The following is a 16,227-nucleotide window of genomic DNA, read 5'->3' on the forward strand; positions in this document are numbered from 1 at the left end:
TTTACCTTCTCTCTAACTTGCTGGTACCATCATCAAACCTTTTCTGAGGGTCTTGCTTTATACTAATGGGTTGTCTTTGACTCATGAAGATAAGGCTTTTGCCCCAATAATAGGGAATAAAGAAGGAGTTGTGAGGTATAGTCAAATGTCTTTCTTTGGTTCCTTCCGTGAAACAATGAGGAATGGTGGAATGCCTGCTGAAGGTGGGACAGGGACATGAATGAAATGGAAATTCAGGTCTGATACTTTTTTTGAGGCTTTGGTTCAATCACTGGAAAATAAACTCATCAAAATACCAGGGAATGGCCTTTAATCAGGGAACAGGTGAAGTTTTATAGACTGTTTTAATCAATATTATCCAGTTTGAAAACACTGTACCTGGCTTGTAAAATTCATTCCAACCTCACCCATGTTGCTACATCTCAACTTTCTCTTCCCAGACTTTTCCTCCAACCTTGGGCTCCAAGCTCTTATAGGTTCTAGCTTCAGCAAAGATTAAACATTCACTTCTAGGCACAAAAACACTAGGAAAAATGCAGCTGAAGGGAACCAGGGGAGAAGCATAATTAATTCATATTGTTTTAGATATGATTTTCATTAGGCCTGCCTTGGTTTAAGCCTAGGGTCCATGGCCTGGGCTCTAAGAGGGTCTCCTTGCTGTCCCCTTCACTGCCCCCTAACTTTCCCTTACGTGGATGGGAGGCATGATCTCAGTGCAAGCTCAGGGGTATGCATGACCATCTTGGGAGGGCCTGTGGTTCCACTGGAGAAGAAGATAGTCATAGGCTCTTGCATTTTTGTCTTTACACAAGCGTGGTCCACAGATGCGGCTCTGTAAGGCATTTGAGATGAAATGACAGTCATTAGCTTCATTGTTCTGCATCATCTTGAGAGGAATAAAATGGGTACTAGAGCATGGATATGGGCAGCTAGATTGTGCAGTGGATAGAATGCCAGGCCTGGAGTCAGGAAGATTCATCTTCCTGAGTTCAAATCTAACCTCTGACACTTACTAGCTATGTGACCCTGGGCAAGTCAGTTAACCTTGTTTGCCTCAGTGTCTTCATCTGTAAAAAGATCTGGAGAAGGAAATGTCAAACCACTCCAGTATCTTTGTCAAGAAAACCCCAAATGGGGTCCCAAAGAGCCAGACATGATGGAAAAAGACTGAACAACAACAAAATCCCCAGTGTGCTTAACATAATTCCTGAAACACAGTAGTTGCTTAATAAGTGTTTATTGAATAGAATTCTCAAAAATAATGGTTTTAAATACATAGAATAAAATACATAGGATCACAGAGGAGCCCAATTATAATTAAATACTTATCAAAAAGTTTTTTTTTAAAAAATGTCCACTGGCTCTTGTGCCAGGGAGTCCTGTACTTGAACAAATGGGTAAACTGAAAAATCCCAAAAGATTGAGGGGAAATGTGGTATTGTGGAAAGAAGGCTGGATTTGCAGTCAGAGGACCTGATTTCAAGTCTTGGCTTTGCTACCTACTTTTCAGTTCTGATTCTATGATCCTATGATTTAGAGGATAGATACCCACATTTTTCCAAGATAAGCACATGAATAGAAATTCATAGGCATGCAGGCTCTGTGAATTTAATCATATGGGTTATTTATTACATTTTTTGCTGTTGTTTAGTTGTTTTAGTCATGTACAACTTTGTGATCCCATTTGGGGTTTTCTTGGCAATGAAACTGGAGTGGTTTGACATTTCCTACTGCAGCTTGTTTTATAGATGAGGAAACTGAGGCAAATAGGATTAAATGACTTGCCCAGGGTCACACAGAGACTAAATGTCTGAGACCACATTTGAACTCAGGAAGATGAGTCTTCCTGACCCCGGGCCAGGCACTCTATCCATTATACCACCTCATTACATTTACCTTCAATTATAATGACTAATTAATAAAAACCTCCTAGGATGACACCTGGTAACAATCACTCACACAGTGTACAAATATTAGCAGGTTAGGGGTCATGCCCTAGTAGCTTACAAGTTGATGTGTACTAGTGAATCAAGTTAAACATTTTTTTCTTCTTTTGCTAAGAATCTCCAAAATGTTCAATGCAGTAACTAGCAATTCTAGGGTACCCTGGGCAAGGAGCATAAAAAGGCCCCCAAATAAATTTTTTAAGACAAAGTCGGTTGGTAGGGGAAGAGAGACTAAGGAGAATAACATCAGATCTTTGAAAGGGACCCTGGAGGGAGAGACCCTGGCCCACTGCCTTCTGATAGGGAGATAGAACCCTTGGAACCTAGGCTGCTACTGAGGGGCCTTCTGCAGGGAGAGAGGGAAGGGTGGGGTCAATCCAGGGAGGACTCCCCTTCCTTGCACCAGTTGGAGGCCTGGTGGAAAACATGATGTCTAGTAGCTTTGCATGTTAAATAAGTATTCTTGCTAATTGTAGGATTGTAAATGTTGTCAGCACCCTTTAAATTTTCATGCCCAGAGGCAAAGCCCCAGTTACCTGCCCTAGATACAACTCTACATTGTTAGACACTGCAGGTTTAAAGAATTAGGAAATTTAGAGTTTAAAGGGACCTTGGAGTAGAATATAGACCCCTCATGAGGAAACAGAGAGGAAGTGGTGTGCCTAGTGTCATACAGTTAGTCATAGAAAATTTGGTACTTTAATTTAAGCCTTTTGACACTTAGTCCAGGATTTTTTCAATGACACCATACTGCTTCTTAGCACTTGGGAAGAGACCTTCAAGTTTCCCAGAGCTCCCACAATCATGATAGGAGGATCATAGACTCACTTAAGCAGTGTCTTAAAGTCCAGCCACCCATCGTGGTTATTCTCGGATACTAGAAGCTTGATTTTCAGCCGGGGGCAGTCAGATGCCACAGAATCCACGGCCGGGGCCAAGGTTTCATTGGTCACAACGCATTCGGCTTTTGATGACTGCAGCCGGTAGAGGATGTCTCTGGCTGTCAACTGGATCGTTCCAGGTAGGAAGACAAGACCTGAGCAAAATAAACATCATAGGATTTTTAGATCTGTAAGAGAACTTAACTAACACTCTCATTTTCCAGTAGACCCAGAGGAGGGAAATGATCAACCCAATGAGTTTGTGACAGAGGAAAGTTTAGAATATAGTGGATAAAATACTGAACTTGGTTTCAGGAAGATCAGGGTTTGATCATCTCTGACACTTGTGAAAATATGTGACCTCTTAACCTCTCTAAGCCTTAATTTTCTCATCTGCAAAATGGGGATAATAATGCTCATAGTATCTACCTCACAAGATTCTTTGTGAGCTTCCAATGAGATAATGCATGTAAAGTACCATACAAATGTCAGGTATTATTAATCCAAATCTATCCAACCTAGCCCAGCACACTTTCCCTTAAGTTTTTCATATCCCACTTCCCTCAGGCCATGCTTCCTGGTTAAAAGCTCATTGATAATAGTCATAGACACCAGATAAACGCAAGCTTGCTTGCTTGCTAGCAAGTTTCTCAGGCTTCTGGGATCTTCTGGATTTGTTTTTGTCTTCCTATTCAGAGCATGCAGAACAGCGCTTGGCATACAGTATGTCCTTAGTAAAATGTTTGTTGATTGAATTGTGCCTTGTTTTATAAAACAGGAACATTTTGAAAACCAAACTCAAAGGGAGGCATAATGAAAAGAATACTGGATTTGGAGTCCAAAGACCTGGTTTCAAATCTTGGCTACACCCCTTACTTCCTGTGTGACCTTGAACAAGTCACCTCACATCCCTAGATCTCAGTTTTCTCATCTTTTTAAGGAGGGGGTTTAATTAAACAGTTCCTTCCAGCCTTTAATCCTAAGATTCAATGATCCAAAATATCTAATGAATGCTATAGACAAGAAGGACTATAAGGTTCAGAAGAGAGAGAGAGAAACCACAGTGATTTGGAGCAGTCAAGAAGTACTTCTCAGAGGAGGTAACCATGAGTTGGGTGTTGAAACGTGAATAGGATTCTGATAGGCAGAAGAGGGAATGAACTGGATATGTTTGAGATTATGAGGAGCCCAATTTGTTTGGAGAAAAAGGTCATGCAGGAGATTAGTAAGAGATAAATTTGGAAAGGTAGATTGAGATAAATCATGAAGAGCATTGAATACTAGGCTAAAGAGTTTGTGGTACGGTGAAGAGTATTGGATGTGGAGTCAGAGGCCTGGTTAAAATCCTGATTGTTCACAGACTATGTGAACTTGGTCAAATCATTTCACTGCCCTCTGCTCCAGGCTCTTCATAATTAATAATTTGCTGTTATTCAGTTGTATATGACACTTCACGGCCCCATTTGGTGTTTTCTTGGCAAAGATACTAGAGTGGTTTACCATATCCTTCTCCAGTTCATTTTACAGATGAGGAAACTGAGGCAAACAGGGTTAAATGATTTGCCCAGGGTCACACAGCTAGTAAGTGTCTGAGGCTGGATTTGAGCTCAGGACGATGAGCCTTCCTGATTCCAGGCCAACCATTCTAGCCACTGCGTTACCTAGATGCCCAATTAATAGTAGCTAACTTTTATATAACACTTAGAATGTGCCAGGTGATGGTGTTAAGCACTTTCCAATTAATACCTTATTTGATCCTTATAACAATCCTATGCCAAGTATCACTCTTCCTATTTTATAGATGATGGTGGTACAGTGGATAGAGTGCATGCCTGGAGTCAGGAAGACCTGAGTTCAAATATGGCCTCAGACACTTAACTGTGTGACGCTGGGCAAGTCACTTAATGCCTTTTTGCCATAGTTTCTGTAAAGTGAAAATAATAAAAACACCTACCTCCCTGGATTGTTGTTTAACACCATTGCCTGATACATAGTAAGTGTTATATAAATGCTAGTTATTATATAGTTATATGGATTTGAACTTAGGAAGAGAAGTATTCCTGACTCCAGGCCTGGCACTCTATCCACTGTGCCACCTAGCTGCCCTATGTGAACTTGTTCAGTTGTGTCTATCTCTTCATACCCCCATTTGGGGTCAAAGATACTGGAGTGGCAAAAAGGGTTAAGTGACTTGCCCCAGGTTCCACAGCTAGTAAGTCTCTGACAATTGCTATCTGGCTCTTATTCCCTTATATTTAATATTCTACAGACTATTGCACAGGTGGGAAAATAACTGCCTTTTGCAGTTGAATAAAAGCATTAGGACGCTAGTTTCCCCTCTGTAGGCACACTGAAAACATCCTTGATATAACTCTGGCAGCAGATAGATGATGGGGATGATATATATCTCACCCTATTCCCAAATGTTTTGATCTTCTTAGACCTCCATACTTTAAAATCTTTTCGCTCCATGTAGCTTGATTATGAGTATTTGGAATGGTGATAATCTATCAAAATGTAGCACTTAAATTTCTGTATATCATTGTTATATCTCAGTGATTATAGGCAAGAGTTCACATTGAGATAATGATCTGGTTCCAATATAGTTTATTGATTGAATTCTCCAAGTTATTTTGAAGTCTGTGCTAGTACAGACAGTTAGATGATGTAGTTGATAGAGTGCCAGGCCTAGAGTCAGGAAGAACTGAGTTCAAATTGCACCTGATACTTATTAGCTGTGTGACCCTGATCAAGTCATTTAACCGTTTGCCTCAGTTTCTTCATCTACAAAAATGATCTGGAGAAGAAAATGGCAAATCACCCTGGTATCTTTGCCAAAAAAAAAAACCAAAACCCCAAATAGGGTCATGAAGAGTCAGACACGACTGAACAGCAGCAACAACAACTTGTACAGGGCTTTGTCACCTCTGAGTCTATGAAAGAGAGGGAACTTCTGATGTATAATTCTAGCCTCCTCTGCTTTGACTCCTTACATGGCTTTAACCTCTTGACTTTTATTTCCAGTTGCTGATTAAGGGAAGCTAGAATTTCTAAAATGCCTTTACTCTCTAGATACTTTTCTTCATGTTACTTTTCAAATTACTTTAATTGGGCAAAATGGTGTTCGAGTTTTTAATTGGGTGTCAATGATCTTCTCAAGTCAATGATCTTCTGCCATGATGGGGTTTGATGCCTGCATTTAGTGGCTTCCCCTCTCGTCCAATGGCTTTTACTGTGATAATACATATTGTTGTATTCTGGTCTTGAAATGTTTTCACACTTTCTGTCAAATACTAAGGCACAATGCATTCACTCATGATGGCTATAACTGATACTAGCTTTTAAAAATTAGTCTCCTTGAGGTAAAAGAGTCAGAGTATATAATGATCTTATCTCTGTCTTTCTTTCTCTCTCTTTCATTTTGGACATGGGCAATATGAAATTTGTTTTTCTTGATCAACAACATTTGTTTGTAACATGGCTTTTGTTTTTCTTTCACTCTGGTGGGGAGGTGAAAGGGAGAAAAGACAGATTTTTGTCGACTGAAAAAAATTTTTAAATTCCTTTCCTTTGGTATAGAGTATTGGTTTACTGGTTGGATTCATGTTGTCAAACTCTAAAAGAGGTCTCTTTTTCTTCATTATTCTGAGGTTAGCATATCCGTTTAAAAAAATCATTTGAGACTTCAGTGCATTTTTGATGATCTCTTTATTAGGTATAATTTCTGGAGTATTACTAAGTCAAGATTTTCAATGACTTGAGGTTCTTTTACTTTTCTCTCATCATATTTTAGGAACTACTCAATTTCATATATTATTTCCCTTCATTTGGTTAAAGTTTATATTTTTAAAAATGCTTTTCCAGGGGGCAGCTAGGTGGCACAGTGGGTAGAGCACTGGCCCTGGATTCAGGAGTACCTGAGTTCAAATCTGGTCTCAGACACATAACCCTTATTAGCTGTGTGACCCTGGGCAAGTCATTTAACCCCACTGCCTAGCCAAAAAAAAAAATTATTTTCCTACAGTGATTGGAAATACATTGTTGGATGAGCTGGGGCTGAGGGTGCTTGTGACAAAGAGCATCATGAAACCCTTGCCTATAACTGATGAGATTTGTTTCCTGGGGAAAACTTGATCACTGACCTGCCCGCATACAGCCCACTGTCACCAGCCACAAGTCAGGAATCCGGGGCAGGATTACCACTACTCGGTCTCCCCTCTGCAGGCCGCAGGTCTCCGTTAAAACGTTGGCTGCCTGTCGGGTCAAGTCACCCAGTTCCTGGAAGTTCCATTTCACTTCATCCCCTTTGTCATTCACCCACCACAGGGCAGGGAGTGGGTCTCTTTTGCCCTCCTGTGGTCAAAACCACATGGTTAAAACAGGTGTTTACAGACCCAGATGCCCATTGCCTCTCATCTAGTCTATTGCAATAGCCTTGCATTTGGTTTCCCTGCCTTCAATCCAGCCTCTACTCAATTGCCAAAGTGATTCTCCTAAAGCAAATATAGGTCCAACCATGTTATTCCTTTGCTTAAAAATGCCAGTGTCTCCCGATTACTTTCAGGATAAAATATTAGGTCTTTTTGTAGTTAAAGCACTTCATAACCTGACTCCTTCCTACCTTTCCAGTCTTCTTATTCATTATTCCTCTTTATTCACTCTACAATTCAGCTATGATGTTCTTGATACATGACACCTCATTTCCCATCTCTGTGCTTTTGTTTTGGTAGTACCCCATGCTTAGAATGCCCTCTCTTTCTCCTCACCTCTGCCTCTTAGTTTCCTTGGCTTCCTTCTAAGTCCCTGCTTCAAGTTCACCTTTTGTAGGAGACTTTTTCTCTTGCAGCTGTTTGTGCCTTCTCCTCCAAGATGACTTCCCATCTACTCTGTCAGAATTTTATTTAGAATTTTTGAATCAATAGTCATTAATTATATTGGTTTTTAGCTCTCTTTCTTTGGTTTAGCCATCCCGGTTTAGATATTAGGACTCTATTTCTCTCACAAATGGATTTTGCTAGAGTGATTTATTTCTTAATCTTATGAATAATTTGCATAATATTGTTATTAATTGTTCTTTAAAAGTTTTATAGAATGCCCCGGTAAATTCAACTAGGTAGCACAGTGGATAGAACACTGGGCCTCGAGTCAGGAAGGCCTGAGTTAAAATCTGGCCTCAGACACTAGCTGTGTGACCCTGGGTTTAACCTCTGTCTGCCCCAGTTTCCTTGTCTGTAAAATAGGAATCGTAATAGCATCTCAGGATTGTTGTGAGGATTAAATGAGATAATAATTGGAAAGTGATTAGCACAGTGCCTGGCATATAGTGGGCACTATATAAATGCTAGTTATTATTACTATCATCATATAATTGTTGTTGTTATCTACTCTTTATATTTCTTAAATGTTCCTTGTTGTTGACTTGAGAATATGAGTTCTTTGAAAGCAGAAACTGTTTTTACCTTTTTCTCTGTGTTACCAGTCTTGGATACAATGCTTTGTTGTTCAGTCACTTCAGTAGTGTCTGACTCTTTGTGACCCCATTTGCGGTTTTCTTGGCAGAGATACTGGAGTAGTGTGCCATTTCCTTCTCCAGCTCATTTTAGTAGATGAGAAAACTGAGGCTAACAGGGTCACACAGCTAAGGCCAGTTCTGAACTCAGGGAGATGAGTCTTCCTGACTTTAGGCCCGGCTCCCTAATCACTATGCCACTAATGCTAAGCACATAGTAAATGTTTAACAAATGATTTTTGATTGATTGAAAGAACAATCAATTTATTAAGTTCATTGGCTTTAAAAAGTAAGGACCTTTAATAATAAAATATTTTGTAGACCAGGAAAAATGTTATCACATTGGCTTTCCATCTGTGAAAAATTGTCTACTTTCGTCCTCTGCATTTTTTGCATTAGACTGGTGGTCCGTGGTGGGCTGCTACCATGCCTGTTCTATTTGTTCAATATAATCAGTACCTGTTGTTGTTTAGTTGTTCAGTTGCATCCAATGCTACAATCAGTATCTAGTAGATGCTTAATGGAATGGATGGAAAAAGTCATACAATGAATGCCAATCAGACTCACCATTCCAGAACATAGTGGGAATGTGAAAACTTTGGTACCAACTGCATCTCTAGAGACCTTTCTTGTTCAACCCACCTATCTGTGGATAGGCTTAGCATCCCTATATTAGTCTTAGGACACAGGGCTGTAGGCAGAGCATTTCAGGCACATAGCCATTTCTTATGCCATTTACCACCAAACTGGACATAGTCTTCCTAGGCCAGAAGCTAGGGTATATGAAGATATATAGGTACACTATAGGTGGATGGTAAGGACTAGGCTCAGTCTGATTTCCCTTTAGCTCAAATTCCTTCCCTTCACCCCCCCCAGAGAAGTTCCCCATCACCTTCTCCATACGTGCCCAGTGATCCATCACATCACTGGCAAAATTAAATTCTTTGGGGATTTCATAGTCTCCCCATTGTGGTGTCTCTGTCCTTGAGAAAGGCCGGGCAAGGAGATGCCTAGGATGAGGGTGAAGGGAACCATAGATTGGCCAGGAAACCCAAAGGCCTCGGAGCACCTGGGATCTCATTAGCAACTGCATGACCAGGAGGGTTCCAGAGATAAAGAGTCAAAGGAAGTGCTCACTCTTTGAGGTAGGTCCACTTTATCTGCCAAAGAAGGAAACAGCCATCAGGTTAATTATTTCTTAGAAACACAAAAGTACTGGTTCAAGCAAGAGTGAATCTGAGTTACTCATAAAACACAAGTCCTTGACTTATGACACCTGTCAGGAAAGTTGACTCTGCTTATTCCAAATGGGGAGCCTCTACAAGGGTATTATTATATATTACTTTCATTGAATTTTAAGGCCCTAGCTCTAGAATAGGTTGTTTAGATCAGTGGTCTCCAAACTTGTGATCACACACCTTAATCAGTAAAAATAATTTTTAAAAATTTTAAATGAGCCTCCAATTTATGTACATTACTTATTTACAAATTATAATGAAGTAGCATGATGTAGTGGATGGAGAGCTCACCTTGGAATGAACAACACCTGGGCTCAAGTCTCATCTTTGACACATACTGGCTGTGTGACTCAGTAACTCTCTCACTACAAGTTGTAGGGAACTATGCTGACATGTGTTGGTAGAGGGAATTTCCTCATCTGGGAATTTTTCTATCAATGTAATCATAGGTCCAAGTTTCTTTCTTTCTTTTTTTTTTTTTAGGCAATTTGGGTTAAGTGACTTGCCCAGGGTCACACAGCTACTAAGTGTCAAGTATTTGTTCTGAGGCCAGATTTGAACTCAGGTCCTCCTCACTTCAGGGCTGGTGCTCAATCCACTGCCACCTAGCTGCCCCTCAAGTTTATCTTCTATAAATTATTTATGTGCATTTATGTGCATAAATATGGGTATTTATAATACCCAAAAGAGAAATTAAAAAAGATGAGATAAAAATGAAATAATGTTTGATCCTAGAATCAATTTGGAACCATGGGAGTTCATGGAATAGGGGAGTGACATGGAGTGACTTACACTTTTGGAAAATCATTTTGGCAGTTGTTTGGAGGATGGGTTGGATGTAGGGGTGGGGTTGAGGCAGTGCGACCAATTAGGAATCCACTGCAATGATACAGAAGAGAGGGATGAGGGTTTGAATTTGGGTGGTGTCTGTGTGAGAGGAGAGAAGGGCACGGTTGTGAAGTATGTTGCTGAGGTAAGATGAGATTGAACAACTCATTGGATATGTGGTTTGAACATTAGATACATGGTTTGAGTCAGAATGAGAAATTGAGGATAACACTGAGATTGCAAACATTGGTGAGCAGAAGAAGGAGGGTGTGTTGCCCTTGACAGAAACAAGAGAAATTCAGAAGAGGGTTGTGTTTGAGGGGAAAGATAATGTAATGAGATGTAATAGTCTCTTGAAGCTCACTTATGCCTGTTCATCCTGTGTCTTTCATTATCCCACTTAAAACCAAAAGGAGGGAGGTGGGGCTTTTCACTGGTCACTGCCCAGAATCACTAGCTCTATGAAGGGCTGGGGCCAGGGCCATAGCATGACCTGGTACACTCATTGCCTACTAGGAAGGGGAATTTTCTCAATGGCACCTGCACAATTGCTGAAGATGAGAGGCTGACACTGGGCTGAAAGGGGCTGGGGGATCCTAGGATTTTACAAACAGGAGTAAGGGAATGTTGGGAAATAGGGATGTGTGGTTGTGTTGGAAACAAGTTCCATAATTGACTTAGAGGGAGTGTGATGTGACCAATCTTCCCACCTTCCAATTGGTTGATCACACGTCTCCTCAGATCAGGTCCTGGCATCCCCTTACCCCCTCTTCCAGGTCCAAAGCTGGGTCCCTACTTTGGAGAGAACTGATTTATACTGTCTCTTGACATTTGAACAGACCTACTCTATTCTTCATCTATCTTAGGCAAACCAATAATGGTTGTCCATCTTTTCAAGCCCTCTAGAAGAAGTCCAGTAAGTTCCTTTAGAAACCCATCCTAGTAGCAAGATGTTCTTTCCTTCTGACTGACCTTAACCTATATGTAACAGTTCAAGGTTAAGTCATCAGCGACACATTACAAATTTCACTAGCTTCCCAATTTTGTCTAAGGTAGATTGGGAGAGTTTGAGTCTAGAAAACAGCATGGGACATTGTTAACAGTGCTTTTGTTTTTTGGGATGGCAGACAGAATCTCAGATTGCTGGAGGAATCCCCAAAGGCTCTAGGTATCATGTAGACTGTGCCCTTCCTACATTTCATTGATCTTGGTCTAAATACCCCCACTGAACGAGCATCGTATTTATGGTTTCTGTTGTGAATTATAATCATTTGTTAGTTTAGGCCACATAGAATGACTTTCTGGGAATTACCATTTAATAAAAATAATGGTTCGACTATGACACCAGAGAAGAACACAGTGCATATACTTCTACTTATTTGTTTGGTTTTAGTCAAATGGCCAGCGTGTGCCACATGCAGGACCTGAACTTTGTTTTTTCTGAATCTTGAGGGCAACTTCCTATCTTCTACACCCCATTGCTTCTTACGTATAATTATGATCACTTTATCCCCATGTCCAACCTAGGAGTCCTCAGTTTATAAAATTACAATGATACTACTAGTTAATATTCTGCTAACTTCCTACGCGTAAAGACAGTATCATCTTCTGCTGAAGATTTCAAAATTTTGACAGTGTAATTCATACATCTGTTGTCAACTTCAATCATTTGCATGAAATGAGTCTTTTGCCTCCATTCCAGACATCTGTGCCTCTTACAAAGAGAAAATGTATTGGGTTTTTCTCAGGTAAGTCTTAATTTGCCAGATAGAATTCCAGATTCTGTCAATATTTTCATCTATAGATGTATGTAATAGATGCACAGGGCCCTCATTAATGATAAGATGAAATATAAATTAATGAACTTTGCATTTAAAGCCCACCCCCATCTAATTCCCACCTACTTTCCCAGTATTATTTTCTACTCTGTCTCTTACTCTACATTCTAGCTAACCTGTACTATTAGCTGTCTTCAATCCAACACTTCATCTCTCTCCTTTAGGCATTTGCAGAAGCCTGGTCCCTACCCCTGTGCTCATCTTTGCCCTTCTGAATCCTTATCTTCCTTGCAAAGCTCGGCTTAGGTGTGTCCTTCTCCCTCTACTCTTGGTGCACTCTCCTCATAAAGTTTCCTTTTTCTATACTTATTTGTACATGCTGTATCCTTCTTGTGGAATGGAAGGTCCTTGAGGTCAGGGACTATTAAATTTTTGTTTTATACTCCCAAGGCTACATAGTGTGTTGTATTTAGCAGGTGCTCAATGTTTGTTGAGTTGAATTGGCCTTACTCAGGGTAACAGAAGTATGGCCCAAAACCCTACTACATGTACATATGAATGAATGTCCCAGACATTAGTGATCCTTGTTTCCCATTTCCTACTATTCCTTTCCCATCTGATATCCATACCAGGTTTCTGCATAAAGAAATAGTTAGAGAAGGCTATAGCAAAGAGGAAATGATTTAGAGGAGGCAGTCTGGCATAGTGGCTTGACTCTTGAACCTGGAGTCAGGAAGTCCTGGTTCAAATTCTGCTGCTGACACTTATTGGCTGTGTGATCCTGGGCCTCAGTTTCTTCAGATGTAACATTGGAGGGGGAGGGTTGGATTAGATGTTCTCTAAGATCTCTCTCAATCTATTAGTAGTCCCACAAACAGGAGCAAATCTGTTTCAGCATACAAATCAAAAACTTTGGTTAATTCAAATGCCCTTTCTTATAACAATCTCATTTATTCCCCATTCAACCTGTGCAAGAGTTAACCCTGCTTAATGGTCTTTCTTGATAGTAGGACAAGAAATGGAAATATTGGTGTTAGGTTGCTCCTTTGCTCCCAAATTGCTGATACTGCCCACCTGGCTGTCTCACTTGCAAAGACCCTAAAGAAAAAAAAGTACCTTTGGTCAGTAGTGGAGAATACCTCAGAAGATTCCAGGAGGTTCCTAGCAAACCCAGGAGAGCACGGAAACCCTAGGGGTAGATGGGACTGTGACGGGTTATCATCCGGCAGGATTCTGTGGAAATACCTGGCAAATAGAACTTTTATTTGGGGAAGAAAAAGTGGAGGAAGGGATAGGAGAATTGGCTCATGTATTGTTAGTTAACTATTAAATAAAAAGGAGTGCCAAAGTACAAAAAAATCAAAGAAATTCTAGTTTAAAAAATAGTCCATTACAAGGATAGGATGCAGATGAGGTAGAACAGCATAATTTAGTCTGACAATTCAGCCTGATTTCCCTGCATGTTTTTCCTCTTCTTTCCCTCTGGTTTCCTTTTAGGTCAAAGAAGCTATCAGATCATAGGACCTAAAACTAGAAAGGACCTCAGGGCAGATCCAAGTGCCTCATTTTATATTTGAGATTACGGCCCTGAGAGATTAAGTGATTGGTCCAAGGTCTCCCAGGTGAGATGTATAAGAGAGAGGATTTGAACTCACATCCTTTGGCTCCAAAGCCATTATTACTCTTTCTTCATTGCCTCCCTAACTTACTGCATGAGTTATCAATATAGTACTCTTACAACCCTTGAAATCACTCTACATGTATTCATAAGTCCATCTTCAGAAAGAGTTGGTTGACTCTTTAGCATGTGAAGGGAGAGGTATTTGCATGTTAGCTTACAAAGCATTCCTCTTAGTCAGGCATTGCGCAATTTGGACTGGTCTGGGCAGGGTTATATTGGCCACAGGAAGCTTTTCAATGGAACTGGAGGGACTGAACCAAGGGAGTTGAGCTGTAGTGAGAGAAAAGCCTCAGCTATGGGGCTTTAGAAGAAAAATGAAACCCTGGCTGTCTGTTACTGGAAAGTGACTATCCTTCATGCATAGTTGATATCATATTGCTTGCCTACTCAGTGGGTAGAGGAAGGGCTGAAAGAAGGGCAACAATTTGGAATTCAAAATTTAAAAAAAGAATCTTAATAAAAAATAAATAATAAAAATTTAAAAATCACCCTAAAAAGTGATTATCCTTTTCTAAGAACTGGGAGAAAGTTCCAGACAAATTTTCTATCTCTACCAGCTTCCTCATGTTTGTTATTAGGCATACATTTATGATTTATTTTCTTGTTATGCTTTAAGTTGCCCTTACGTTGCTTTAAGTTTATCCTGACTTTGCCTATCTGACTTTCATGGTCTTCACCTCATCCTGTTCAATGAAGTTGGTATATAGGGGTGGGGAAGTGGGGACAGGAGCACACAGTAAGAATCAGAGAAGTGGTGAAAAAATAAAGAAGGGAGAAAGCAAGTGGATGAGGTAGCAGTTCTGACTGGGAGGGTAACAATGATGATCACTTAGGTTTGTACAGAAATTTCACTTTTCAAAGCATTTTCACATTCTTTATAACATTGAACCTTGCCACCAGCCCTATGAAGTGGACTGGGCAGAGATTATTCTAATTGCTTAAAAGATGTGGAAAGTAACTCCATTGTGCCAGAGTCAGTAAAGAGATCATTGGATTTCGAGTCAGGTGATCCAGGTTCAAATCTCTGTTCTTTTATTTATCATCTATATAACTTCAGTTAAATCATTTGACATGTCTTGGCCTTAGTTTCCTCACATATGAAAATGAGTGGATTGGACTAGAAGCTTTCTAAGATATTTTTGTTGATTTATGTTGATTTGTCTATACCTTTACAAGTGAGTCTTGTTTTAAGAAAATCCATCCTACAGAAGTGCAAACTTATAGAATCATAATGTCATAAGAGACCTCAGAGATAACAAACTCCAAGTACTACCTGAAGCATGAATCCCTTAGACAAAATCTTTGATTGCTGGTCATCTGGCCTATTGAGGCAACCCATTGCAATTTTTGACACCTTCAATTAGAAAGTTCTTCATTATACTAAGCTTAATTTTGTTTCCCTATATAACTTCCATCTCCTAGTCAGAGTTCAATTCTTTGGGGACAAGTTGGATAATTTCTCATCGATTTTCCATGAAAGTCCCTCTGATATTTGAAGACAGTGATCATATCCTCCATCTCCCCTGTCCCCAAGTCTTTTTGTTGCTGGTCTCAACATTCTGGAATCTGGAGTCGGAGGATCTGGGTTCAGCTCTCATTCTTCTTATTATTACCTGTGTAAACTTGGAGAAAATCACTTAATTTCCTTGGGCCTCAATTTCCTCATCTGTAAAATGAGAGGTTTAGGCTAGATGGCTTTTCAGGTCCTTCTACCTCTTGATCTGTAAATCTATGATCCATGTACATAGGTGAACTCTAAGCTCCCTCCTGACTTTAAATTTATGAATGGATCCTTATATAATATTTTCAATTTCCCTCACCATCCCTTCACCCTCTTCCGAACATGTTCCATTTTGTTAATGTTCTGAATAAAATATTTCACTCTGGTTATCATATTTCAATTAATGTAGGCTAAAACACTTTATATACTTTGGCATCCATATCACACTATTGATATATTGACTCCATCTTCCACTGAAGCTCTCATGGTTTTTCATATGAGCTGCTATCAAGATAGTCCTTTATGCTATGCTTGTTTAGCTGAATTTTGAGCCCAAGTTTACATTTGTCTCTTAAATTTCATCTTATTAGACTTGCTTTTTTTTTCTAGACAGCTGATCTTTTCATTTATAATATATCAGTCATCCTTCCCAGACTTATGTCATTCACGTATATGATGCTAATTCCATTCCTGATTTAAGTCATTGATAATAAATTTGAACAGAATTAGCCCCAGGACAAAGCCCTAGCTGGAGTATTTCACTAGAAATCTCCTCTCACATTAACATTGATTGATCTACTAGTCAAAATTCTTTATGTCTTATTGGTCAATCAGTTACAAACTCATAACTATTGGGTCTATATCT

General features: G+C 39.8%; 1 protein-coding gene across 3 annotated transcripts in view; it reads right to left on the reverse strand.

Annotated features, from left to right (window-relative positions):
- LOC114051901 (acyl-coenzyme A synthetase ACSM1, mitochondrial-like) overlaps positions 1–13,400 on the reverse strand; it is a 42,122-nt gene extending 28,722 nt beyond the window's left edge. For 2 of the 3 annotated variants that reach the window (XM_027874291.1, XM_027874289.1), the window contains exons 1-5: positions 13,297–13,400; positions 9,229–9,496; positions 6,970–7,180; positions 2,775–2,982; positions 692–832 (exon numbers count right to left, since the gene is read on the reverse strand). In XM_027874291.1, the coding sequence (XP_027730092.1) occupies positions 692–832; positions 2,775–2,982; positions 6,970–7,180; positions 9,229–9,429 (761 nt within the window). In that variant the 5' untranslated portion in view covers positions 9,430–9,496; positions 13,297–13,400. The remainder of the gene's footprint in view (positions 1–691; positions 833–2,774; positions 2,983–6,969; positions 7,181–9,228; positions 9,497–13,296) is intronic. The other variant, XM_027874290.1, reaches the window with a different exon arrangement.
- Positions 13,401–16,227: the final 2,827 nt, after the last annotated feature.

The sequence above is a fragment of the Vombatus ursinus genome, unplaced genomic scaffold, assembly GCF_900497805.2.
Source record: "Vombatus ursinus unplaced genomic scaffold, bare-nosed wombat genome assembly UNPS02014807.1, whole genome shotgun sequence".
Lineage (NCBI taxonomy): Eukaryota > Metazoa > Chordata > Mammalia > Diprotodontia > Vombatidae > Vombatus > Vombatus ursinus.